This window comes from Streptopelia decaocto (assembly GCF_964273445.1).
Source record: "Streptopelia decaocto genome assembly, chromosome: 1".
NCBI lineage: Eukaryota > Metazoa > Chordata > Aves > Columbiformes > Columbidae > Streptopelia > Streptopelia decaocto.
The window spans coordinates 187,869,227-187,895,398 of NC_138663.1; the positions used below are offsets into that span (position 1 = coordinate 187,869,227).

At 41.5% G+C, this 26,172-nt stretch overlaps 1 protein-coding gene across 6 annotated transcripts in view; it reads left to right on the forward strand.

The window, feature by feature from the left end:
- Positions 1-26,172, forward strand: part of STARD13 (StAR related lipid transfer domain containing 13) — a gene marked incomplete at its 5' end in the record, with an annotated part of 310,017 nt that overhangs the window by 254,214 nt on the left and 29,631 nt on the right. For all 6 annotated transcript variants that reach the window (XM_082046428.1, XM_082046430.1, XM_082046431.1 and 3 more), the window contains 3 exons: positions 15,832-15,903; positions 17,960-18,041; positions 25,815-25,878. In XM_082046428.1, the coding sequence (XP_081902554.1) occupies positions 15,832-15,903; positions 17,960-18,041; positions 25,815-25,878 (218 nt within the window). The remainder of the gene's footprint in view (positions 1-15,831; positions 15,904-17,959; positions 18,042-25,814; positions 25,879-26,172) is intronic.

The following is a 26,172-nucleotide window of genomic DNA, read 5'->3' on the forward strand; positions in this document are numbered from 1 at the left end:
TTCAAAGCATAGACAACCAATTTTCAGTCTTTGTGTTTATCTGTGTATCCCATTACTGTAGCACCGGACAGCCAGAAATGGCTCATGTCCTCAGCACATACATACGTTCTCCTGGCTTTGAGGGGACAAGAAGCCAGAGCAGCCCCTGGCTCCTGCTCTTTGTGGAGCACATCTGGAGAAGGGGAAGGGCCCGAGCTGACCCTGGAGGTGATGCAGCAGCTGGCAGGAAGCTTCCAGCTGGAGCGGGTCCGGGTGGCCCTGTACCCCTGGGGATGGCTCCCACCTCAAGCTGGGGGTGACATCCGAAGGAGCAAGGTGTCCTCACACACTCCCGCTGGCCAAGGGCAACTGCTGTTGTTCAGGGACTTATTTTCCCGAAGTCCAAATGGAAATTTTGACCAGCAAATTGAACCTCAGGCCCCAAGATTTTGAATAGCAGCCATCTCTCATCTCTTCTTTAAACAGGGTATTTTAATGCTCTGCAGAATTACAGTATAAGGCACGCTGCCTTCCATCTCCTTAATCCTCTGTAAATTTACTTCTAACAGCTACTGCCAAAATACAGTATGGCACTTGCACAGCACATGCTTCTTCAGTGGTGAGCACAAAGCCGCTTCTGTTCAGAGGGAATATGTTGCAAGCCCATGAGTGACATACTGTGAGTGCTGAAGATTATGAAACATATTCTGAAACTGAGCAAGCCATAAACACTCAATTTTTCAGAAACAGTCATATTAATTCTGTCATTCTGCTTGGCAAATATATGTGCACAGACCTTGGTGCATCCACGTAGCACACGTTGAACAAGCACCAAGTGCTGAAACAGTGGCTTGCCAGCAGCACTGCAGAGTTCAGAGGAAATATTTCAAGTATGCACTTCAACACTCTTCTCAGTTTTTATAAAACCCATGATCTTTGTTTATTTTTACTTCACTAGCCTCTCTCTTGGACTAAACTGACCTCAGACTATAGCATGGAGTTATATATAATTGATCTGGTGAATGCTCTCTAAGTGATCAGGAATCAGGTCATGGCTAGGACAACTCATAACTCCAAGTGGGAAGTACTTGTTGGAAAGGCAAGTATCTTGTATCTGTCTGTGGCCAGATAGTCCTGTGAAATAAATAAGTCTAGAGATCAGCCGAGGGCTGGAATAAATCATTAATAGCACCAAAAAAACCTCTCTTGTTTGATATCCAGGCCACCTGATTGTTGAAGCTCTAAAGGAAGGAAGACCACCTCATGCAAGGTAGCTATGTGATCCTCATATACCTGGAGCATATTTTTGAGCATAGTACACACTTTAGCGTATCATGTCTCACATTTTTCCTTCCTAAGTAAAGAAGGACATTTTTTCCCTTTTTAAACTGAAGTGTAAGTGTTAAGTGATGTGTCTCATTTCCCACTGAAAGTCTGGCTGAGCAAGGAGTTAGTCATTTACTTTCCAAATATCTATCTGGTAGCATTGCCTAGTGACCAAACCATATTTTCCCACAATGAGGCAAGTAATGATTCAGGCCAGTGAGAATGTGCTCTCCAGCAGACAGACCAAAGGCACTCCATCCCTGAGACAGCAACTGAAACTCTCCAACTGATTTCCCATCAACTATTAAATTAAGAAATAGCTGAAATTCAGCTGGCAATTTAAAAAGTGCCAGGGACTCTATTTCACTGCCATTTGCAGAGCCAACACTTCTGTATTCCCTTCCATTATCCAGCTAGGGACATTGACATGACAATAGTAGGTTTGTGCTTCGGTAGCTTTGGTGTCTCCTGCTGTCCACCCCACAGCCCCAGTTTCCTGCACCTACAGGGAGCAGGCACTGGTAGGTCTCCAGCCTTCCTGTTGTCTTCTTCCAGGGTAATATCCGCCATAGAGCTGGAGGGCTGACTCCAACTTTATAGAGTGATAACTGCAAACATCTATCTTACCTATGCTCGTTCATGCTATTTGATAAAAGAGCAATTTACATCTTTCCTGCTTGTATCTAAAAATAACAGTTAAAAAGTGTAGAGTGTTGTTAGTCCTGGGTGGTGCGCTAATTAGTTCTTCGCTAATTCTGCTTTATTGCTGGCAATGATTATTGTAATTACAGGGTTCCTGTGAATCTGGCTTCCATTTGCTCTGTGGTGTAACAAGGGTAAGGAAATGAGAAGTGTCAGTACTATGGATACCCAGTGTTATTTCTGCCATAGCAGAATTTTGTGTTATAAGGAACGGTTATTTTGTACAATGGCTTTAATAGCTGGAAACAGACCTAGGTGAGCTGCAGAATGGAAAACCAGTACTTTCACTAAATTAAAAGCCTGTTCTCTACTTGAAGGAGCACATAAAACCCCCACAGCCTTCTATAAAAAAATGTAGGGAAAGGAAACTAGAGACTTCAGCCAAAATGCTAAAAATAATAACTATACCAACATAGCCAAGTTGTCTGTTCCTTCCTGCCTCCAGTATGCACGAATAAATGTTTATGTACGGCTATCATGCAGGAATTGCTTTAGCATGATTTCTGCACATTGCTCTGTAGCTGTATGGACTGCAGCTTTCATTGTGAAGGGGACTGAACAAAAAACCCCAATGATTTGTGTGAAGAAAACTCTTAGAAGTATTTTAGTTCAGATATCTGAAAGTTATCAGTTAATTGGTAAAACTGTTTGCTCTGCAATCTTCCCTCCGTGTTTTTAAAGAGCGTTTAGATGTGTATGTGCCAAAGCAGATAGAAACTATCCGTGTACTGCAATCCTAATCACTCATGTCTGCAGCCACCTGGTAACAGAAGGCAGTATTGTGTCAATCAGCATCAAAAGTGCTTGAGGAGGCAAATGGGAGTTAAATAGTTCCAGCATCTTCAAAGATGTGCACCCTACCAGTTAGGAAATTGAAATAGCCTTAAAATTCTGGCCTTTGAGTTCACTGCTTTGATACTGAATGTTATCTGTATCTCTTCAGTAAAATTAAACAAAATTTCCATCACATGATGGATGATGGAAACTTTCTGAACAGCTGTCTGAACAGTAGCTCCACTGCTACTGCAAAAAAAGAACCTTTAATTTGACTTTCCCACATTTAGTTCTGTTTTTTTTGTTGGAGAGAAGTGTTTGGAAGGCACTTTCATAAAAATGGATGCATTTGTGAAGACAGAGTGAGGAAAGATTTTCTTTTTTTAGTAAGCGACTAATTGTTTCCTTTAATATCTTTGTTTTTCTCATGACTCCATAAAGGTCAGTAATTAGTGGCTCTGGACTAGATCACACTAAAACACACACTAGTGTGACTCCATTGTTTTAACAGCACTGTGCAGTCAAAATAAAGGGTAAAATTTAGTTCACAATAACATCTTTACATAAGCCTCTGCTATTTCTTCAGTCACTGAAATATTTTTAAAAAGTAGTAGAACTATCAAACAATGGAGGTTGTCTGGTTCAACGCCTGTTCATGGCAGAGTCCACTTCTTGCATCACATATAACCCTGACATAGGATCAATCCCACTCCCAAAAGGAAAGTGGACCTAGTTCAGAATATCCAGTTAAAAAAAATAATATTTGAGCTTAATATTCATTTACCAATTTTTCATTTCTTCATACAGTGATAAGAAGGCATCCTGGCAGCTCTCATTAGTAAGATTCGTGTAGTAAATAACAGCTGGAAAAAAGCGTTAAACAGATATGGGTGTTTGGTGTTTACACCTCTCAGAAGTCATAATAATAATAAAGTAGATAGACACCAATTTTATGAATTATTTTTCACTACAGTCTCAAGGCACAATTAAATATTAATAAAGTTGGTGTACATCAATGATAATAATTACAATATGGTTGTGAATCAGAAAAAGGTTACCTGGATGTGTAGGTACAGCCCTTGCCTGTACTTTCAGGATAGTGCCAGCCCTACCGTTACTGGATTGTATGTACATGACAACTTCTTCCAGACTGTGTGAACAACTGATATTCTGCTGTTCAGGATTTAGTTTTTTCAGAACAAATATGCAGAACATCTTTCTCAATAGGCCCTTTCAAGGAAAGAGCTAAAATGGAAACAGCAGGATCTGAAGGCAGATGAGCTTGTAATGTTAATCAGCTGATAACGGTGGATAATGCTGATAATACCAGGTGGGAGCTCAGCACTTCTCATTACTTTCACTGTCCACATGCCATGGATTCAGACTCTGTCTATAATATTTGAGCTCTTCTGAATGTGCTGTATCTTTTCAATGTTTCTTGCATTACAAATTACTCATCTCACACAGAACTCCAAAAGAAAGTGCTTTAATCTTCATTTATGATAAACAAGAACAGAGAAATCTTTTTTGTTAATACATCAAAGTATTATCTCCAAGAGGAGTTAGTTTCATATTAACGTTCAGTGTTTAATATAAATTCACAGCAGGAAGACCACCTTGGATGGGTAGAGATTCTCTGATGTATATCTGATTGCCCACATGTAATTTGAACATCTACAGCACATGAAGGGTATAATCAAAGAATAATTAATATGTTGATAAGGAATTATGTTTTGTTCTACTTATCTGCATAATTCAGAGAGAAAGTTTACAATGACAACATCTATCTTTTGGAGTCTTGTTTACATTTTCACTCCAATTATACCATGAGGCATTCTCCTGCATTCCATAGTGCCTTTCATCTGATGAGCTCCAATTACTGTCTGACCAATTAACTTCAGTGCCGCACACATGAAAACCAGGTCGGGTATTGTGGAAAAACTAAGCAAGGCATTGAAGTCTGAAACTTGCCCTCTGGTTTAGGACACAGAGCTTGAAAACCCTGACTTTCAGAGACATTATATCTCTGTCTTTAGTTGGAGTTACAAGCACCCATGCTCAGACCAGCACTATGTCCTCTTGGGAGCCCTCTGAATGTCAGGCCACTCCAGAGACCTTGTGCATCTTTGCTGCTTGAATTCAAGCTGTCTGCAAATCTCCCTTAGCCTTGCAAGAGACAACATTTTTCAAAACTGTGCAAGGACAGAGGGTAGCTGCAAGCTGCAGGTAGTGGGGTCCATCTGCTGCATCCACATTCAAACCAGATCTCAAGGCCCGAGTACCAGACAAAACCCCTTGTGCCATTTATGTGCACTGAGGAAACATACCTTGTCTACAGATTGAAGAATTTAGTGTTCCTGTAATTAAGGTATTAGCAATCTAATCGCAGAGTTAGTCCAGGTACAAAGATAATAACACTTATCATTCCAAGTGTAAAGTTATGGCAAGTTTCCAGTAGTGGTACAGTTGAAATTGATACATATATACTTACTATTAGCTACACCTGTCCCTGGTGTTATGCTTACCCTTTCTATGACTCTATGCATCACAAAATCAACGGTGCTAGTCTTCCTCAAGAAGAAAAGGGGGCTAGGGAAGCTTACAGCAAGTCTTCATCAGAAATTCTCCACAAGGAGAAGTATGATGTTGCTGGCAGAGAATTTTTTTCTTCCTCACTATTGGGTCAGTGTAGGGTTATTTTTACACATTTCCTGGAATAGTCAGAGAGTCACGGAATGGCTGAGGAAGGAAAGCACCTCTGGAGGTCATCCGATTCTCCTGTTCAAGCAAGGCCACCTACAGCTGGCTGTTTAGGACCATGTCCAGATGACTTTTGAATATCTCCAAGGACGGAGATTCCACCACCTTCTTGAGTAACATGTACCAGTGCTCAGTCACCCTCATAGTGAAAAAGTGTTTCCTGATGATTCAAAGGAACCTTCCGTGTTTCAGTTTGTGCCTGTTGCTTCATGTCCTGTCACTGGGCACCACTGAGAAGATCTTGGCTCTGACCTCTTAGCACCTTTCTTTCAGATATTTATACACATGGATGGTATTCCCCCCGCAACTTCTTTCTCCAGGCTGAACAGTCCCAGCTCTCCCAGTCTCTCCTCATCTGTCAGATGCTCCAGTCCCTTAAGCATCTTTGTAGCCCTGTGTTGGACTCATTCCAGTAAATCTGTATCTTCCTTTTACTGGGAGCCCAAAACTGGACCCAGCACACCAGATGTGGCCTCACCAGTGCTGAGAAGAGGGGAAGGATAACCCCTCTTGACCTACTGGCAACATTCCTCCTAATGCTGGTTGTCTTCTTTGTCAGAAGGGCTCATTACTGGCTCATATTCAACTTGGTGTCCACCAGGACCCCCAGCTCCTTTTCTACAAAGCTGCTTTGCAGCCTGCAGTCCACTCACTTGCTCTTTAACTCTTCAAAAATAGTGATCCAATATAAGATATATAACATGAATATATAAAGTGAATAGGTACATATAGCTACAATGTCTCAATAACTGCTTATTAATAGTATCTATTAGTTATGGAAGTATCAATGGTACATTGTAAAAATGGCTTTATAGCACATCTGTGTGGCAAGTGAGGTTACACCTGAAGGTTTTCTAAACACCAGCTGGACTCAACATTTTCCTTTTCAATATGAGCTCATCAGCTATTTTGGTCACCGGGCCACTCTTTGTTCCGTGCTACGTAGAAGTTTAGATTCTGCCTAGATCTCTTAACGTGCAAAGCCAAAAGCAAAAATTAAAAAAAATCAGAGTCTGTTTTCAAAATTTGGCCCACACTGGCTCCTTGGAATAGATCCCAATGGATTGGATTGTTACCCCTTCTCTTCCTATTTGATAATGTTCCTTCCACATTAAAAATACAATATATTTAATATTATAGCTCTTAAAGGCTCACATTTTCCATACCTGCATCGAAATACATTTTTCAGTGGATGTACAGTGGTCATGTATCAAAGCCCTATTAATTCTGAAGTCAGTGGTGCTCAGCTGTTGAACTGCAGGCCAAGTAAGTGGGAAGGGCAGCGCATTACTGGGGAATGGGTGGGTGGTTCTCTGTCCTCTGTCCCCTGAGTCCATGCTGAGCCAAGGCTCAGGAATCTGTCAGAAGGTATGGAAAGGGATATAAATCCTAATGGGAAGAGGGAGGACTTGAAGAGAATCAGGCTTTTAATGACATTTGCCCATTAGCAATACCAGAGTATTCTTCCTAAGACTAAAGGGAGGAGAGCCCGGTGTCCTTGTCAGTTCCCAGTATATATATATGATTTGAATTTTATCTGTCTCATAAATCCTTTGGTAGTTTCAGCTAGGTAAAATATTCTCCTTGTTTCTTGTCATAAACTGCTGCAGTGTTCTTTTATGCAGCTGCCACATTTCATCCTAATGCAGCTGCATTTCACCCAGGAATCAAGTGATCCCTATATATAACTTTCGCATTAGTTTTTATAACCATTTAAAGTGCCTCAATATGAGATGTGGGATGCAACCTATTGTTTTATTAGTGTCATCACAAAGTGCTGCATTGTACAAATCAATTGTTAGCTAAGAAGAAAAGTGATTTCAATGCTTGAAGATAGGGTAAGATTTTTTGGGCTAGGAGGGATTTTAAATCTTGTTTTAGGAATCTAAGATGGCAAAAAAAAAAAAAAAAGAAACAAACTAGCATGGAGTAAGATTGTATAAACTGAGTGGACATGTGGGATAGTGGTTAGCAAAAGTGTCAGAGAAATGAATGACAGAGAGTTAGTTTTAAGTGACTTTGGAGTGCAAGACACAGAAAGAAAAGGAGAAAGGGAAACCAGCACTTACTAGAAATTATCTTGATGATAGGAAGCAGCCAAAGACCCGGAGAGGACACTCAAAGGAAGACCAGAATCTCTTAGTTTTATCTCATTGTTAAAGCACATTAAAATGTTGTGACTTTTGAGCACCAGTTGGCACTATTAAACATCTTTGCTGTGTTATTAATGTGATGTCTGAGACATTCAAATGCTAAGATAACTTAGTGTACAAATCTCGCTGCACTCTCATGTTTAGGTACCTGATTGTGGTGAACACCCTGTACCTCAGCAGAGGGAGTTGCCTAGAAGTCTACATAATGGAAGAATTCCCTGGGGAACTGATTTTATGCTAGAGACACTTAGGGACAGTGATAGCTGCATGGAAGGATGGCTAATTTCTCTGAATTCAGCTTCAGATTTTTTCTTGCTCCTGAGGTCTTTATGTGTCCCTGTGTCATTACTGGCTTGTTCTGCTGCCTGCTTCCATGCTCCCTGCGAGTCACCTTCAGCTTAAAGACTTTGTGGTGCGTAGCATATTGTACAAAGATCTGTCCTACACTACAAACAGGTTTTTTCCCTGTTGTTGTGATGCCATTTGCATAGCTGCCTTCATGTTATTAGCATGAGTGAAACCATTGTGTTGTGTACCTAGCTCTGATGAGATCTGGACATAAGAAATATTAATACAGACACAATGTTCCCAGACCTGTAAAATTTTGTGCCTGGTGAACCTGCTATAAATCTCAGGCCTACCTACTTTACCAATATCCCATTAATTTAGGAAAGGAATTCACCATAATTCTTTTATCCAAAGGGGACTTAGATTCCTAACTCCTTGCTGGAATAACACACCTTTCTTCCTGGGAAATGCATCCTTGATCAAGATAAAATGCTGATGACAAGTCTCCCAGTTGGGCTATGCAGTATTTGGTTGTAGTAGGGAATGAAATAATTGTCATATAGTGTCATAGAAACATTTTATATAGTCTCAGACTACGTATGAGCAATAGAAATGTCAGTAGGTCAGAAAGAAAAGCTATATAAGGGGTCATCTGACCAGGAAAAACCAATCTCATAACACTCTTTAGTTCACTTTAATTTATTCTATTCTGGAGAATCCTTTTCCAAATCTGTGTTGGTAGCAGCAAGTTGTCAGATAAGACTCCAGCTCAGTTATGAGTCCATTCATCTCCCAACCCCACCGTCCTTTGGCAATGATTTTTATAGATTAGTTTAAAAAATACTTTATCAGTTCAGATGGCCTTCCTTCTTTTTTGTTCCTCCCTTTTCATTAATCTTCCTGTCCTTGTGTTGCAAGGTAGGGTGAATAGAAGTTCCCAGTTTCCTATCTTTTTATTACTCCTGATTTTGCACGCTTTTATCATAACCCTTCCTTATTCATCTGCTCTCCAAGGTAAACAGTTCCAATCTTTTAATCTCTGAGCATATGAGATTCTTTTTCATGTCCATAAATAATCATGCTTCTCACTTTCAACCTTTCTAAGAAGTCAGAGTATGAATGGACATCATCTGACTATTATTCACCAAGTGTAAAGAATTACTCATAAAGAGCTTGAAAGGATCTTTTTCTATTGACATTTGAATTATATTCAGCCACAGTACTTTAAAAGGTCCATATTTTCTTGTATTATTACTGGTACCACGATTTTCTGCAAAAGCTTAAGGTCTATTTAAATAAGACTTTGACAGCTTTATTTGATCCTTGCTTGCAAAACATAACCTTGGCTCTAATAGTAATTATACAGCATGATATAATATAATTCCAATGAAATTCCACTTTTGAAAACCTTATTATCAGGATTTATTGAAGAGTATACACCATAGTGTAGTAAAATAATATAAATTCATTGTATGCTTATGCTTTATTTTATTTATGATTTATTTGTACTATAAATGGTAATTTTACGAGTGCATGGTAAAACAACATTTGTGTTATTATTGGAATTCCTCTGGAAAAGTTCTACAGAGTGGAAGGGAATGAGGTAAACCATTAGACTTCTACCTAAAAGCATTCCCTCAAATGGAGTTATCAGAAAACTATGCTAAAAGCCTAAATAATTTCAGAAACACCAATATCCTTTGGACAAAAAGTTATATCATCTTTTTACATAAAACTTCAGAATTTTCCCTTTTAACAAAAACTGGTGGGTACAATGCAACATGAAAATGTTACAGAAAATTGTATCTGTCTTTATTAAATTGCATGGGACTTTTTCCTTGGGGAATATGAGAAGCTTTGTATTTTTCCATGATCTCCACCAACCTATTTGCAGTAGTGAAGCAAGATGATAAACTCACAAAGGCAGTAACCTTCTCCTTGTAAGCTATAGATGTGAGCTTCTGTTTTGCTCTGATTTTCCTATGTGACTTTGGAAAGTCATTTTTTCTCATATTTACAAATATTTTCCTGTTATTTACAATCCAGCACCTCTACCCTACTGTTTCTAATTTCTTAGCTCTGAAGTAGCTTTGTAAATGCTACAATGGAAACCTATCAGCCTTTAGTGTTACATAGCAGCTGAGCGACAATGGTGTGATGGGTTTAGATATCTAAGAACTTCAGAAATTTGGGATTGGGTCTGTCCAGACCAGGTTTCTAAGAGTATTAGTAACTGAGGAGTGACATAGCCATATTTTTATGGGCAGTTAAAGGAGTCAGGCACCTAATTCACACCAATCTTGTCTCTAACCCATTTATGCACTTTTGAAGTGTTTTGAATTCCCATTTGTAAAAGAAGATTAAGAGTTGGATGGATAAATGTCTTAAAGACTATGAGATGTAGGACAGGAGAGTAATAAGGGCCATTGAAGTACCTCAGATGGGACTGCAAGAAGCTGAAACATGCTAGGCCTGTTCTCATACAGCTTCAGCCTGAACTGAGCTTTCCTACAGATCCCATCTGCCCTCATGAGCACTCTTTCAGGAAGACATCAGGGTGGTGGCATGGCTTGTTTGTGACCTGACAGACATATGGGGCAAAAGGGATGCATCAAGACCAGCTAGGCCAGGCGGACATTCTGCTGCACATATGGCTTTTAAAGAAGAGAGTAACACCAAAATAGAAGATAGAATAAACAGAGGGAGAATAGTAGAAAAGTAGAACAAGATGAAATGCTGACACATAGACAGGAGAAGGGAAAGGACTGTAGTATCTGGGTCTTAGCACCGATATTTGTGGACAGTGATAAGGTCCCAAGATAGAAAATTTATTTACTTACATTATTTCCTCTTGACAGAGCAATTTTCTCCAACCAACCTTTTAGACAGTTTTCCTTCATTCTTCATGTGAGAAAGTGGTTTGGTTTTCTTTGGCTCGTTAAAATGCAGCTAATGTGGGCTAAATAAGGTCCTTAGAAGATCTGGGTCAGTTTGCTAATCCAACAGCAGACCATTCCCAGTTTTAGAGGGTTAGTCTTCTGTCAGCTTAGAGGGTTGAACTAGATGTCTGAATGCAGGGCAGGATGTCCCCTTTGGTGGCAGTTGGATGCTCAACTCTTCCTCTGGTGTTGGGTACCATCAAAGCAGTTTGTGAAGAATCAGAGAAAGTGTTGGGTGAGAGAGAAAAACTGCAAGTAACTGTCTCCATTTCAGCCCCAGAATAGCTGGAGCACCCACATGGTCTGTGGGACACATGCTCAAACCTACATAACACTAGAGAAGGACTCACAGCCAAGTCTCAGCTGTACTCTGAACATCTGTCACATTTCCTGGGTGAACGTCTCTCTCCTTATTTCTCTCTACTTACATCCTAAATAAATTAAAAAGTGGATCAGATATTTGCACATGAGTCTCTACTGTGCAGTATGTGCTTTAGGGTACTCTAATAAATGTTTAATTTAATACACAGTGGGACAACTCTGGGAGGAAAGATTAAGACACAATCCCATAAGGGCAAGAAGAAAAAAAAAATAAAAAAGAAAGATGGCTTAGCTGATCAAAGAGGTGTGTGACAAAGTTTGAAGTCCCTGTTTGCATATGAGCACCAAAAGGTTTTGGTGAAGCAGGGACAAATTGTGGGGCGGCTCTGTGGTGAGATGCGAGGAAGATCAGCAGCACCATCTGTGCCAAAGCCCCTGGAAAGAGCTGGTAGGTGAGGGGGATATGGAGGCCACAAGGTGATCATCATCCTTATCTTCCCCAGAAATGTGACTGGAAGGCTTTTTCCTGTGTGGATCTCAGTTATAACTCACTACTGGTAGAAAACTGAAATGGAAAAGAGAAACTTGTTTCCTGTCAAGCTTCAACTAAAAACTGAAAAAAAAAACCATGGGAATTCAAGTACCGTGAGTCATATTGACAGCTGTCAATATTTGTGACCAAATCATTATCTAGCCTTAATTATTAATGATTGTCACTAATTGCTGCCAAGCAAGTGTAAAGCAGTAGGTAAATTACCCCTGATTTATTTTTCAGTCATCAGAGCAGGGCAGTAGTGCATAAGCACAAACACACCATCACTTCTGCCAGGGTAAGCAGCCATTTGATCGTGCCAAGGGAGATGCTGCTTGTGGGTTGGTGGTGGCTCACGTGCTTCTGGGAAGACCTGTGGTTCCTGCCAGCCTTGAGTGCAAAACTATGAGCCATGTTCTCTCTAAAGTCACTCTTCTCAGTGTCACAGCCCTTCTCTGTGCTGTTGACAAGCTACCTTGGAGCCACCTGTGAACACATGTAGTTTTCCAGGTGCTTCAGGGCTGCACCAAGACAGAGCAGCTGCTGCAGGCTGGTTCAGACCCTGCGTTAGCCTGGACACGGGCACAGAACTGGACCAACACTGCCAGAAGTATTTCTGCAGCCCTTCATTGACAGATTCAGTGAGGTCTTTGTGGTGCTGTACTCATCTCTTCTCAAAGGAGTTGTCACTGATGTTTAGATAGCAAGGGAAAAAAGGCAAATATTAGAGTATCTGCACAGAAAGACAAAGTTAAACTGAGCATTTCAAATTACGTTTTAAGCATTACAATATCCCGTAATGAAAGAATCTGTATTGCATTCTGAACTGTAACTTGGATTAGATGCCCAGAGTGAGATAATAGAAATGACCTTTGGTGTCTGCTGAGGTGTAAATCCTTGGCTGTGCCTTTTCACCAAACCTGCATGAGCAGCCAGGAGGTGAACAGCTGGAACAGGTGCCTTGAGCCAGTAGAAATACACTCATACGAGCAAAGTCATATTTTTGGCTGGGTCAGCAGCACATTGCACTTTTTCACTTCTGCTGTCCTCTGAATAAGATCAAAAAGGAAAGAGAGACAAGCAAGGGAACTGGGCACTCATTTGTGTTCGAGACCCAGTATCCTGGAAGATGACTTAGCAAATGTTATCTGAGGGAGAATCTGTTTATTTGAGATGATCACTTGGAAAATGAGAATACTCCCAATAGTTCCTTCATGGAGGAGATAGACTAAAAGACTTGAAAGCAAAAGTTAATCCATCAATCATTTTTGAATGGTTGCACTGTGTTACAGTCTCATATAAAAGAAAAAACAAAACAAAACAAAACCAACAACAACAAAGCCACCACAATGGGTGAGATTTACTTCCTTGGCTATTCCCAGCAATTTTTCAACCATTGCAACCTGAGCTTTTTAAAATCTCGCTTGGACTGCAGGAAGATTCCTCAGCAAGCTTCTCTGAGCAGCCAACTGTGAAAAATATTGAAATATGATAAGCATATAAGGCCATTAAATGGTAGCATTCTCCATCACCCACAGCCTCTGTTAGTTGTTCTTCCAGGCCAGATGAAGCTAGAATGTACGTACAGCTGTTCTGAGTTGTAAAATACATTTTGAAATGGGATTGATTCATCTGTGTTTCATGAGACTGAATTAAGCAAAAGAAAAAACTATAAAGACTTCTCTTTTTTCCAAGCATTTAGTAAAAATATTCAGTCTCACTGGAACATAATAGAGATGTGCTTTCAGCACACAGATGTGCAGTAGTGAGAGCCACGTTTTATGTAAGCTGCTCATTCTTTTGTGCGGTGTTAAGAACTGAATGTACTTTCATACTCCTTTTTCTTGGCCTTGACATGAACTAATGTCAAAGCAAATGAAGACCTGGTGGTAAATCCTTTTCAGCACGGCTAATGATTGGGGCCATTGTGGAGCTGTTACTGGCTCTCTAATCATCTTTGGGAAATTGGACTTTTGATAAGTAGACCTTGTATTCTGAATTTTGATTTCTGCAACAAAAGTTTGCTGGCACGTCTCAGTATTTAGGGGATCGGAAAGGTGTGCAGGTCAAATAATGCAGAATATATTCAAAGCAGGTTTTATGGTGGGATTCAGTGGGTAAAGTCATTAAGGGTATAATGAGTGATTTGAACAGAATTACAAGGGGAAAAATTCACACCAGCATCTCCTATATATAGAAATGCGTTTTAGTAGAAAATAGATTTACAACTGGAAATTTTTTTGCATGCAAGACAGAACATTCAGAAGAGCAACTGAGCCTGGTTTTCTTTTTCCAGTTCCATCTTTGTTTTATATCTAGGGGTTGTATTATGGCTGCCTAGATTTTACAACCACAAACATGCCAAAACCCTTGACTGGTTCATTCAGGTTGAAAAATAAGCAACATAAAATGTCTACTTTCTTCAACACCTGCACACTGTATTCCACAGGGTTTTGGTTTTTTTAATGTAAGAGGTGCAGATAATGTGTTTTGTGAAGTGGAACTGTTGAAATGGTGGATCCTGATCTGGATCTGGGCAGCAAGGAGGTATTGCCCGGGTTCCCCCAGCAACACACAGTTATCCGGGTGAGCCCCTATTCTTAGTTGTTCCTCTAGTAGCTGTGGGAGCAGCTGTGCACGCTGGCAGTGTGGGTGCTGGGCACAGCTGGACCTGCCACATGGCTTTCCATAAAATGAGCCCATGGAGCTTGGTAAAAATTGAGGTACCCCACTGTCAAAATGCATCAGTCATCTCAGAGGTTGGGTGCATAACCATGTGTGTGACCGCTGTAGTGCACAAGTCTGTTTTGCTGGAGACACTTCAAAATTTATCCTCTCCTTTTGTGTAGCTGACACTTATTTACTGCTGCTTCAGTAACTGCGTTGGGTGGATCTGCCTCTCCCATGCAAAAACCTTTAGGTCTCATGTAGTCCCCCTCTTGAACATGATTGGCAGTGTTAGCTTAATGGTTGAACCAATGATCTTAAAGGTCTTTTCCAACCAACATGATTCTATGATCTTCTTCAATTCCCTCATGCTCACCAAATCCCTACTGTCACCCTCAAAAGAAGGAGGGACTATTCTCTTCTCCAGCTGATGATTCCCCCACCTCTTTTCTTCAGGACAGAATGCACCTTGAAAGGGGAAACCAAGTCCAGCATCAGCTGTGTCTGTACTTCTAAATAGTGGAGAGGCAGGGACAAGATGACACAGATGGATTCCTCGCTGCTTAATACTAGTCTTCTCAAGAGAAGATTTGTCTTAGTAGATAACTGAAACAACCCAAAACAGGCCTGGAGGTGGATTAAAATAAAAGAGTGAGATGTCTGGGTTCCAGTGATCGAAGCTACTGCCTGTATCTATTTAATTTAGCTGCACAGACATACCTGTAGCTGTTTATCCTCCCTCTGTTAGCAGCCACAAGAGAAAAGCATTGTCAGTAGTTGATTTATCCTGCCTGTTTTAGACACTACTTTAAGGTGAAATAAATCACCCTTTGAAAGTAACTGTCTATTGACTGTGGAGGGACTCTACTTAATGGAGTTCAGATGGCTAAAGGTAGGAAGATGCATCCTACCTGTACAATTGTCCCTTCAGTAACACGAGACCTGCACTGGGGTTTTCCTGTCAGAGCTTTCAGTGGCATTCACGTGGCATTTTTCTCTGCAACAAGCGTCAGAGCAGGAAAAAACACAGTGCATGCACCCTGTCACCCCATTTCCAGCCTGCTTCATCTTCACCTCCACCCAACAACTTATCCTTGGGGGAGGGTAGGACACGGGACCACAAAGCTGGCTGAGCAAGTTCTCCTGCTGCGCAGAGGTGATTAACAGTTCACCCTGGTCACCAAGTGGTGATGCAAACCCCAGAGCTGTGTGGAGGCAGGGGTATTTCTGTGAGGGACACTAATTTTATTTTCTGATGCTATAAAGAAATACTTCAGACTGATGACAGTACTTTTAAGCAATGAACAGCTAAGTCTCTTTGCTATTTCCTTGTGAGTAAAACAACTTCTAATGCAAAGTGTGAACTCTTATTTTTTCTCTTTCTGCTCAGAAATCGAAGCAAAGGAAGCGTGTGACTGGTTACGTGCAGCTGGATTTCCCCAATATGCTCAGTTCTATGAGGGTAAGTAGGTTTTTCTCCTCTCTGTGCCGTACTGAAAGTGCACTGGGCCCTTGCCAGGAGAGCTTGCAGTCGGCCAGCTCTACATTTGACTGAGTTACGGCCATGGCTGGCTGCTTCACAAAGCTTCAGCTGCTGGAGTCATACCACTGCCTAAAGAAAAGCAAGACTCTTGCCCTCGTAGCCGTGGGAAGGAAAAAAAAAAAAGAGGTGGGACATAGTTTGTGTAAATCTCAAAGGTTACCAAAAACAAGTACAAAAAAGTCCAAATACATTGGTCTTTTTTAAAAAAAAAAAAAAAAAAAAAAAAAACTTCCTGAACTGTGTCTAAAATAAGACCGAAAACACTGAAAGTTACTGAAAATTTCAGTCTTAACTGAAAACAAGATTGAAATACTCCACAAAACTACCAAAAGTGAGTATTCGGAGCTGCATTTTACACGTGCAAAGCTAGAAAAGCCAATATTTTGGTGCTGACAAATGGACATGTCCCCTTCCTAGCTGTAAAGTTTGTGCCCAGGGAACTGACGTCCCCAAGGGCAGGGCAAGCGGTTGTGCTGCTGCTGCTGCCATCAGGAGCAGTTTTGGGGCTGGGTTTTTCCTGCTCTGCTTAGCAGGAAACTGCAGCTAATCCTCATTTTTCCCAGACTGCATATTCTGTCTGCCAGAGACACAGAGCCAGCTCAGGCCTGCTCAGGCTTATTAGCTGGAGTGTAGCTCAGCCAAACGCCGCTGGACACCTTCCAGGGTCAGCTTGGGTCTGGAGGCAGCACGGCTCCATGCATGGAGCAATGGCCAAGAAACCTTGTGGGTCAGAGCCAGCTCTGCAGACAGCCAGCTGGAAACCATCCAGCCCCTCATGTGGGGCTGAGGGGCATGACGCCGAGGACACCTCCATGGCTTCTGATGGCCAGCTGAGGTCTCTCAGGGATCAGGTGCTGGTTCCTGATGGGCTGCTTGGGTGCCCAGGGACTAGGAGCACCATGCAGAGATGCTCAGGTAGCTCTAACAGGAGCCAGGTGGGCTCTGTTGAACCCAGCAAGAAACTAAGACTAATAAACCTGCCAAACCAAAGCTGACATAGATGTGGCTACCATAGTTCGTGGGTGCCCGGTAGTACCTTTTGTGTCTGTCTTGTAGTCAGAGCATCTCAGAACCCCGCTCCTCCAAGGAAAGGAGAGCCCACCGCCTGCCAAACCCAGAGGGATGTTCCCTCCAAAAAACAACCTGTGCTGGACTTGCACAGTTCCCATACAGTCAATATGCTCTCTAGACAGTCTATGTCTCAGAAAACAAGATCCTTTTTGCAGACATCTATTATGTCAGTGTTAAGCAGTAGTTTCTCAAACTGCTGGCTGTAGTTCCTGCATCCCAGTGTCCTGCTGTGGTACCTAAGCATGGCAGAGCAGCCTGGAGAGCAGCCACGGCACTGGAACCCATCCCACCGTTACAGAGGCCCCACTAATGTGTTACAGCCATGTCACTTTTCATTACACATGTCAGCTTCCAGCACACTAGTCTGCCTTTTTAGCTAATATTGGGGGTTATAATTCAACACTTTTTTCTCTGTCTCTCTTACGTGAGTAACCCTTAGTTTGAAAATGTTGTTATCAGGACCTATATTAAAAGTGAAAAGCACAGAACATTTCTGTTTCATGGGAAAAGTCTGTCTAGCAAATAAGTCACTGTGATGGGAACAAAGAACCTTATTGCTCATGTGGATAAAGAAAGTGTGTTGGTAATTCCCTGATCTCATTTGTTTGTGCTAGGTGCTAGAAAGAACAGCTAACAATTATCTTTTTAAAGCCATAGTGAAATAAATTTGCTCTTGTCTCTTGCTCTATCTTAGGGTCATAGGACATTCAACTATACTTTTAACAGAAAAAAAAAAAAAGGTGGCTGAAAGGGTGGCAGATACAGCTGGAAAGGCACCACAGCTGAGTGAAATCAGTCATACCAGATTTCAGTGAGCAAGCACATGCAAAGCATTTTAGACATAGACAATGTATTTTCATTTGAATAGCAAGCAGTCATCTTAACCTTGTGTCTCCTTTTATAGACTCTCAGTTTCCCATTGACATTGCTGCAGTAAAGGAAGATCATGATTTTCTTGACAAGGACCTTGTAGACCCTCTTTGCAGGTAAAAAACACCTGAAGTTTATTTTCCGATAATTTTAAAATGTGAGCTGATTTGTTATTGTTAGCATAGCAGCAGAAGCAGCAGCAGAGATGTTTGCTTGTCCATGTGAATTTAAGCAATGATATCTCTAATGCTACCATTCTGAATTCATTTCTTTTATGGAAAATCCTGGAGTAGGACCCACTACACTCATAGAAAACATTACATGATTTGGGAAGACCCAGATCCAATGGCTTTGAAACACCTGCCTTTTAAGGAAGAACTAGTAGTAGTACAAGCAAACCCTGAATAAATGAAGGAGTCACATTTGATTTGCACATGAATAACTCTTATGTCCAAGCATAGCAGAAAAGATGAAACTTCATTGCACAGAATTCGGCAAGTACTTTCCCTGGCAGCAGACATGGTTTTCATGCTGCTGTAATTCCCTTGGTACTCTCTTTTTGGCACCAGCAACAGATGTGGGACCAGAACCCCACAGTACTACAGCTGCTACAACTAATCACTGATTTGCCCCTCCCAGAGGGGTTTACTGTTTATCTAGCTTTTTATACTCTGCCTGTGATGAATATACTGTATTGCATTGCTCAAGTACTGTCCCCCAGGACTCAAGAAGCAGCAATTCTGTGGTAGTTTTGCAAAACCACATTGCAGAGGCATTGTTTCCCTCTTCTTTCTCCTGTGCGGAGTTCAAGCTGGATTCTGCTCCTCTCTTCTTTAGTAAGGACAAAGGAGCATCTGGCCCCTAACCAAAGAGGCTTTATTACATGTTTTGGAAACTTTCACAACACCATTATCAAGATAATTGGACAAAACTCTATTTCCCCTTCTGCAACTGGGGCTAAAGTCATCAGAGAGTAGATGCTGTTCCACTGCACATCATACTGTGCCTTGCAGGGTTTAATGAGTATGTGATGGAGGACTGCAGAGAGGGTTTCTGAGCACCAGAGAAAACAGGGCTGGAAGACAGTCTATCTAGTTCATCTCTTCATCCCGGGAGATGCCCTCCTTCCTGGAGGATCCAGGTAATTCCTGGGCACAGCTGTCAGAATGCTTTCCCAAAACTCCCTTGCTGTGAGACCTACTTTGCATCTCATTTTGTCTGTTATGGATATGGGGAACAGAATATTCTCTCTCTCTGTGTAGTAGGCTTTGTGTCTGAAGACAAATCAGAAGAAAATACCTGGATCCTTCAGTGATAGCTCTCAAGGATGCCAGGGAGCAGAATAACTGCAGACTTGATCTCTTGCTGTTCAGTATGGCCTGGTGGGAGGGATGGCTTTGCCTATGCCTAGAGAAATCTTATTTCCACACATACATGCATCCCCTTGCTTCACTCTGGTGTGGGGGAAGACACACTTTGCTGTAGTGTGGGAACTGGGAAGAAGTAGAAGGTTGAGAGCTCTTCCTCTCTGCCCTTTCCCTCAAAGTTGAAGGACCATCGGAAAGTGCAAGTATGATGTCTGTCCCTGTCCCTTTGTTGTGAGAGCAAGTGGTGAGGTGCAGTCACTGTGTAGCTCTGTGACTCTCCCCAGGCTTTCTTCTCCAAAGTAACTGGCAGTGGTGGTACTTCATTCATGGTCACCAGGCATCCAACACCTACGCAGCTAAATGTGAACAACTCATCTCTTGCTCCTTCCTCTCTGTAGACTCATAGATACACCTACAACAGTTACACAAGGTTGATATATTCAGGAGAATTTCTTTGTGTGAGCTGAACAGCTGGAGACTGTTTTTTTCTTTCATTAAAAGATGAGGTTTTGAAAAACTAAACTAGCAGCTCGAGAGATGCACTTGTGACGAAGTGCTTTATATTGTATATATGTGTGTGTGTATATATATATATTGGCCTAAATCAAGCAATACTCCTGAGATCTGTGGTACATAAGCACAGACACAGATCTTTCCAAACTATTTTATTCAAAGAGAAGGGGTTTTATGACTGCCTAATAACTTTTTCTGTAAGGATTTTATTCAGAAGACACCACCTGTTGACTTTAATTTTTTTGGGGGGGGAGCTTATAAACGGTTTTGATCTAAAAAAAGAATAACACCTCATATACTAGCCAGGTAGAAATACAGTTATTACGTACAGATTATGTTTTCAGATTGCAGACATTTAATTTGCTGTAAGTCAGCAGCTCCAAACCTTTGGCTGTGAGCAACCTGTAAAAAGTGATTGTGCCAAATGTCAAGATTCGAGTTCATCAGAAACAGTCAACAGTGTCAGCCTCTGGCCCCAGTACCAGCTTTGTTACTGTATTAGTTATCAAACCAACATCTTCCCAGTTTTCCGGTGCACTGGAAATCTTCACAGGTCAGCTGACCACTGTTGATGCTTTTCTACCCTTTTCTACCCTTGCTTTGCTCTGTGGTGGCAGTACTACAAGCTACATGCCAGCATATCATATGAGAGCCATGGGCTGTGATGCACTTTTATGAAATAGAAAGTTTAAAGAAGGTCGGTTATTACTTCTTTATGCACTGATCCCCAGGTCAGGAGCCAAATTTCCATTCTTCAAACACCCGAAACTCCCCTCAAAGGTATGCATGACCAAACCTTCACACTGACTAACAGTGCATTCAGCCTGTAGTGCTATACAAAATGGGGTTCTTTTCTTTTTTTTTTATTTGAAGGATAATTTTAAAGCTGGAATGCCAGAGTGGATAATCAGTTTGAGCAGAGTTTTAGCTCTGAATGGTAATGGTTCTAGCATAAATGCCGAATTTCTCTGCTCTTGTGGATTGAAATCAGACTCTCAACCTCATTTTATGATCAGTTTTCTTATGGCATTGCAGTATACAAGACAACATGAGGTACAAATGCAGAGGGACCTTTTATTTTTTTAAGGCAGCTGGTAGCATTTTAGTCAGAAAGCCTAAGACTCCCCGTTGTAAGATATTTCAGTGACCTTTTTGAGATACTCTAACACTCCTGCTGCTTTCAATATCATTTGAAAATTTGGCAGAGTAAAGAGCAAATTTGAGGCCTTTGGGTTAGAGGCGTATCTATCAAGAGATTCCACTCAGATTTTATTGAGTAACAAACAATAGAAAATTGCCATGCAATCTGCAGGCAATGCTGTCAGCCTGCCAAAATAATAATTGGGCATGAAAATTTTATAGCTGGATCTCTGTGTCATTTCCAAAATAGCAGCAACCAGCTCTGCTCTGGGAACTTTTGTGGGCACTGTGATAAGAGGGTGAGAAGGAAAACCCAAGCCATGTTGTTCTTTTTGTATTCACATAAATATAATGACTGAGAATATAAAGAACAAGCCTGTAACAGTCTGATCCATAGTCCCCTCAATCAAGCTCTTAACATTTGAACTGCGCCAAGCAGACAGCAACCTCTTTTTCCGTAGCTAGTGTCTCTTAGATAGCTTATATATAATTCAAAGTTTGCTGTACAGGGGACATCCTACTATTAGAGTTTTGAAGTGGTGATTGTACAGTCAGTCCTGTCTGCTGAATTATGTTGCTGTAGGTGCTGTTAGGAGATGAACATGCAGTACAGAAAGCCCTGCTCTGAAGTCAGTAGAATGGCTCCCATTGACCTCAAGTAGAGTTGACTCACCTTATGTGAGCACGTTGCCTATAAAGTAACTCACTCGCAGCCATGACAAAAAGTGGTAGGAGTGGGAAATACTGTATTCTCTTCATGCACAAAGCTGGTGGAGCACGGATGTGCCAGTGCCATCTTCTCACACCAACCCCACCAGTACTGGGAGGACCCTTATTCAGTGCTCAGACCTCAGCAGAGTGCAGCATGAAGATCTGGATGTTCGCTTCCCAAATTCCACAGCACAGAAGAAGCCAGCTAGCGGCATGTGTATGCAGCACTTACACTTGGCTAGGAATAATGATAAAACAAATAAATAGTATCATGTTTCCCTCATAGAGGAGTTTATGGAACCGTATCATGTGTTTGCCTGGTCAAGGTCCATAAGGGAGAACATTTGCAGATCTGCAGAGGTAGGAGACACTGTGCTTGTCCATGCAAGCCCTCCCTATGGTGCCTTCTCCTGTGTGACCGGTTGGTGCCCCAGCTGCATTCCCCACCATCTGCTCGGAAGCAGCTGCAGAGCAGGTTGAGGGGATTGCAGGGAGTTCCAAGTCACTTTAAAGTGGTCTTCCCATTATCTGGATGGCTCTTCAAGCAGGACAACAGGTCACCCAGGAGGTTTCTCAGCTAATCAGCTCCTGCATTACTACAAGTTCCTATGTATTTCTAAACACTGCTAGGTGCTGTACAAGATGCTAAAGCCAGAAATTTCCTGCTTCTGTAAAACTTCCATCATAAGGGTTAATAGGTATAGCACTGGAGCTGGGATCCAGAGCCCTAAATATATTTACTTAGTGCCATCTCAGATCTCCTAAGATATCTCAGACTTCTCCATGGGCTGGCTGGACCAAGGGGACCTGCAGCAGCTGAAGGCCAGGCTTGGTACTCCAGGGGATCAAAAATAGCACCAGACATCTCTGTTTGGGCACCTGAATCACTCTGCTGGTGTTAATGTATTGTTTCTAGGGACGCTTTTCAACAAAGACATGATATTTCACTACAGAGATAAGTGCTAAACCACAGAGGCAGTGCTTACCTGTGATGGCCTGAGAAGAAATAAAATTAACATCAGTGAAGCACTAGCTGTAGCAAATATTTTGCAGGCTTCCCCTGAAAACTGCAGAGCTTTCCAGATGAGTGTTGAAATACATCTTAGATTATTTGGTTTTTATATAGCCATGTCTCTTGTACAAGCTTATTTAATGTGTTTTCTCCTAGCTTTTCTCAAGTCCAGATTCTGTGTTTTGCTAACATTACAAACAGGCAGTCTTTTCCCATGTTTTTAAGGAGTGACGTGAAAGTGTAGTGCTTTGCTTACTTTGACTGGGACATTAGTGGCAGCCTTTTGTAGATAAAGACTTTTATTTTTTGTTTTCTGAAAGATTTGCTGAGGACTTGGCTGTCAGTCATGTAACAACTTTAAGTAGATGAGAAAAGCTTTCTGCCACCGCTGGCACATCAACAAAGCATAAGGAGTGGAAACAGACTGGCTTTGATTGGAGTTGTTAGTACCAGGCAAGCTCACAAATATGATCATTAGTTCTCTAATTTCACTGGCAAATCATTCCACAGCACTGGAAAAGCCCCAGAAAGCATGCTGATGTTCTGTAGATGGGTGAATTTAAAACCTGAGGTTGAGCTCCTGGCACCCAGTAAAAAGTAGTTTTGTTTCTGATGGAGCAAGTTCTTCGTAGCAAAGCCAGGTTAGAAAGCAGCCAGGACAATGGTGTGGCTTCCCAAGCCTCCAGTTTAATCAAGGATATTCACTTTTATGGAGATGACCACTCAGTTCCTGCTGAAATGGTCTTGCTTTTGGATGTCGTTAGTGGGAAGGTGATGGCTTTGGGCGTTCTTGTTGGTTTGATCATGTGCTTTGTACACTTTTCTATGCTGAAGAAGCAGCCCTTCTTAATATAAAAGCCATGACACTTTCTGCTGTCGGCTGGGCTTGTGCAGAGCTACGTGGGTGCAAACAGGGCAGAGGGTGCATCAAGGGCCGTTGCTTCCTTGTATTCCCACTCCTGAAGTGTGTGGCTTACTCCTTGGTTTTTTGAAGGCAAATGACAGTGTAGTGAATGGAAGGAGCACTGATCCCAGTATTTAAAATGTTTAATTCTACATCTTATCCTTAACAACTGCAAACTGGTATAGAGGGTTTTTTATAGACTGCTGAGGAAGCAGTTGCAGAGATCCCTGCCAGGGGCTGTTGTGGAGAAGGGGGCCATGCCACAGCCCTTGTTCTCAGGGGAGCTTCTTCAGTGCTGCTCTCCTGGAGGCAATGGTGGTAGAGCCCGTGGCTTGGTCAGAGCTGGTGAGCAGGCTGAAAGGAGGTGGTGGTTTCTCAGGATTTCTGAGCCTCTGGGCATGAATTTAGCTGACGCCTGTCCCTGGGTCAGCCGTGCAGGACACATTTACGTGAAGGAAGCAGGGAGCACTTCCCCGACCCTGGTCTGGCAGCTCACCAGGTAAAGGTGTGAGGATGTAACTGCAGCTTGATTCAAATAGGCAGCTACAGGCACTCAGGTGACAAGCAGCAGCATGTCTGTGTGGAAACGTGGCTACAAACTTGTCCCTCCAGCACAGTCCAGCTAATGCAGAGGTACAGGGACTCAAACTGAGCCTTTGGTTCACCTCTTGGTCCAAGGATAGAAAGTTAGGCTGGAGTCCTTCAAAAGTGTGTCTCTGCCTCTGTCTTCTTAGAATTTATATTGAGACGCAAATGTAAACATTTTGCACTCAAAAGAAGCTCTGAACATCATTCAGTCCCAGGGCCCCAAGAAAATGCAACTTTGGGTTAAGAAATTCCATGTTTGGGCAAAAGATGAGGTTTGCAATAATAGAAATAATCCCTGAGGAGGAGGATTTGTGGGCAGAAGGCTGAAGATACAGCTGCAGAGCCACAAAGCCTGAAATTTATTACAAGAACATTACTATCATGCATGCGGGGTGTGCTTGTGCATGCATTATACTCACATTAATATGATAAGCACATGACTTTTCTGATATGGCGTAACAAGTTTGGTGGCTTGAGTTAAGGAGGAGCATTTTATCTACAAATGAGCAGGTGATATTTTGTAAGGATTTTTTTTTAAGGAAGATCCACATTTGGTGGGCTGGTTCTTTATTAGTGGTAGGAATTTGAAAGGTTTTCTAATATTAAAAGTCCCGGGGAGGAATATGTTACTGCCATAATGTTCTTATGGTATGTGAAAGATAACATCATTGACGTGACACTTTTTTTCTTGTGTCCTTGTAACTTATCGTATACATTTCAGAAGTTGTCAGTTCTGCAGATTTGCAGCCTCTTCCCGAGGCCCAGAAGCAAAATGGGCAGCCTGCAGAGGAGTGTGGTGGGCACAGGGCTCTCTCACTCTGCCTTTCCTTATTTTGAAATTCAGCCCTAAATCTGGAAAATGTTCAAAGGCAAACACATTTGACTCTGAGCCTCTGGTTTTAGAAGATGGATGGTTTAATGAATCAAGACCTTTAAGTATAAATAAAAACTAATCAATTTTGCTTAACATGGTAGGTTCTCTATTGAAAAAGCATGTTTTCTTGTCCTCTTTCTCTGCATATGGGCACACACACATTCATTTGCCATCTTTATGTTCCCACTATTTTCATGGGATAGCCTTGGATTTAAGGAGCAGAAGCCTTACAGAGTCCCTGATGACATAATTACAGACACGGTCAAAAATAATTAAAAATATTCATTTAAAGATGTTAGATTTGTTACACTTGTGGTGTTAATCTGTCTATAAGATCCACAGGTATGGGAAAGGAAATACTAACTGTAGAGAAACATTTAACTAACTGATAGAAGTTCTTCTTTATGTCAACTTTTTAAACCCTCTAATATCAGCCTTAAATAGTTTTAGATCAGTTATGTTATGGTCCTTCAGAAGGCAACTTACCTACTTCCTCTCCTGACATTTTCCCATCTATCATCAGAGCTGTTGGTTTATACCTGGTTCCTTTGCTAAGTACTTAAATTTATATGAATTAAAAAGCAGTATATAAACCTGGCTACCAAATAATGTGAACTCAGTGGTCTTATAGCCTGGAATAATATGACCAGTATTGTTTCTGAAGCCTGTTGTGTGCCATTAGCACCCTACAGGCAGATAAGAGAAAAGCTTTTGAACTTATGAAAAGTCATGCCCTTTAATCAGGTGCTGCTAATCTTTTGAATTTGCTTTGCCCTGTAGACGACTGAACACACTGAACAAGTGCGCCTCAATGAAACTCGATGTGAACTTCCAAAGAAAAAAGGTAAGGAAACGTCACAAAATGTGCTGGCTTTGCCCCAGCTTTTGTGATAAGACCTCCACAGTTTAGTCTTTAAGTCAGTAATGCTCTTAAAAGTAAGTTAAGTGTATTTGACTTTGAACTTGTGTGTCAGCATTATCTGGACACATGACATTGTGAATTGCTAAATCTTGAAATTATAAATAAAATAGAAAAAACAGTGACCAATATAGCAGGAACAATACTACGTGTGTTAAAAGGGCACATGTAGTACTTAAAACTTTACGTATGTGCAACGCAAGTTAGCGGGTGCAGTTT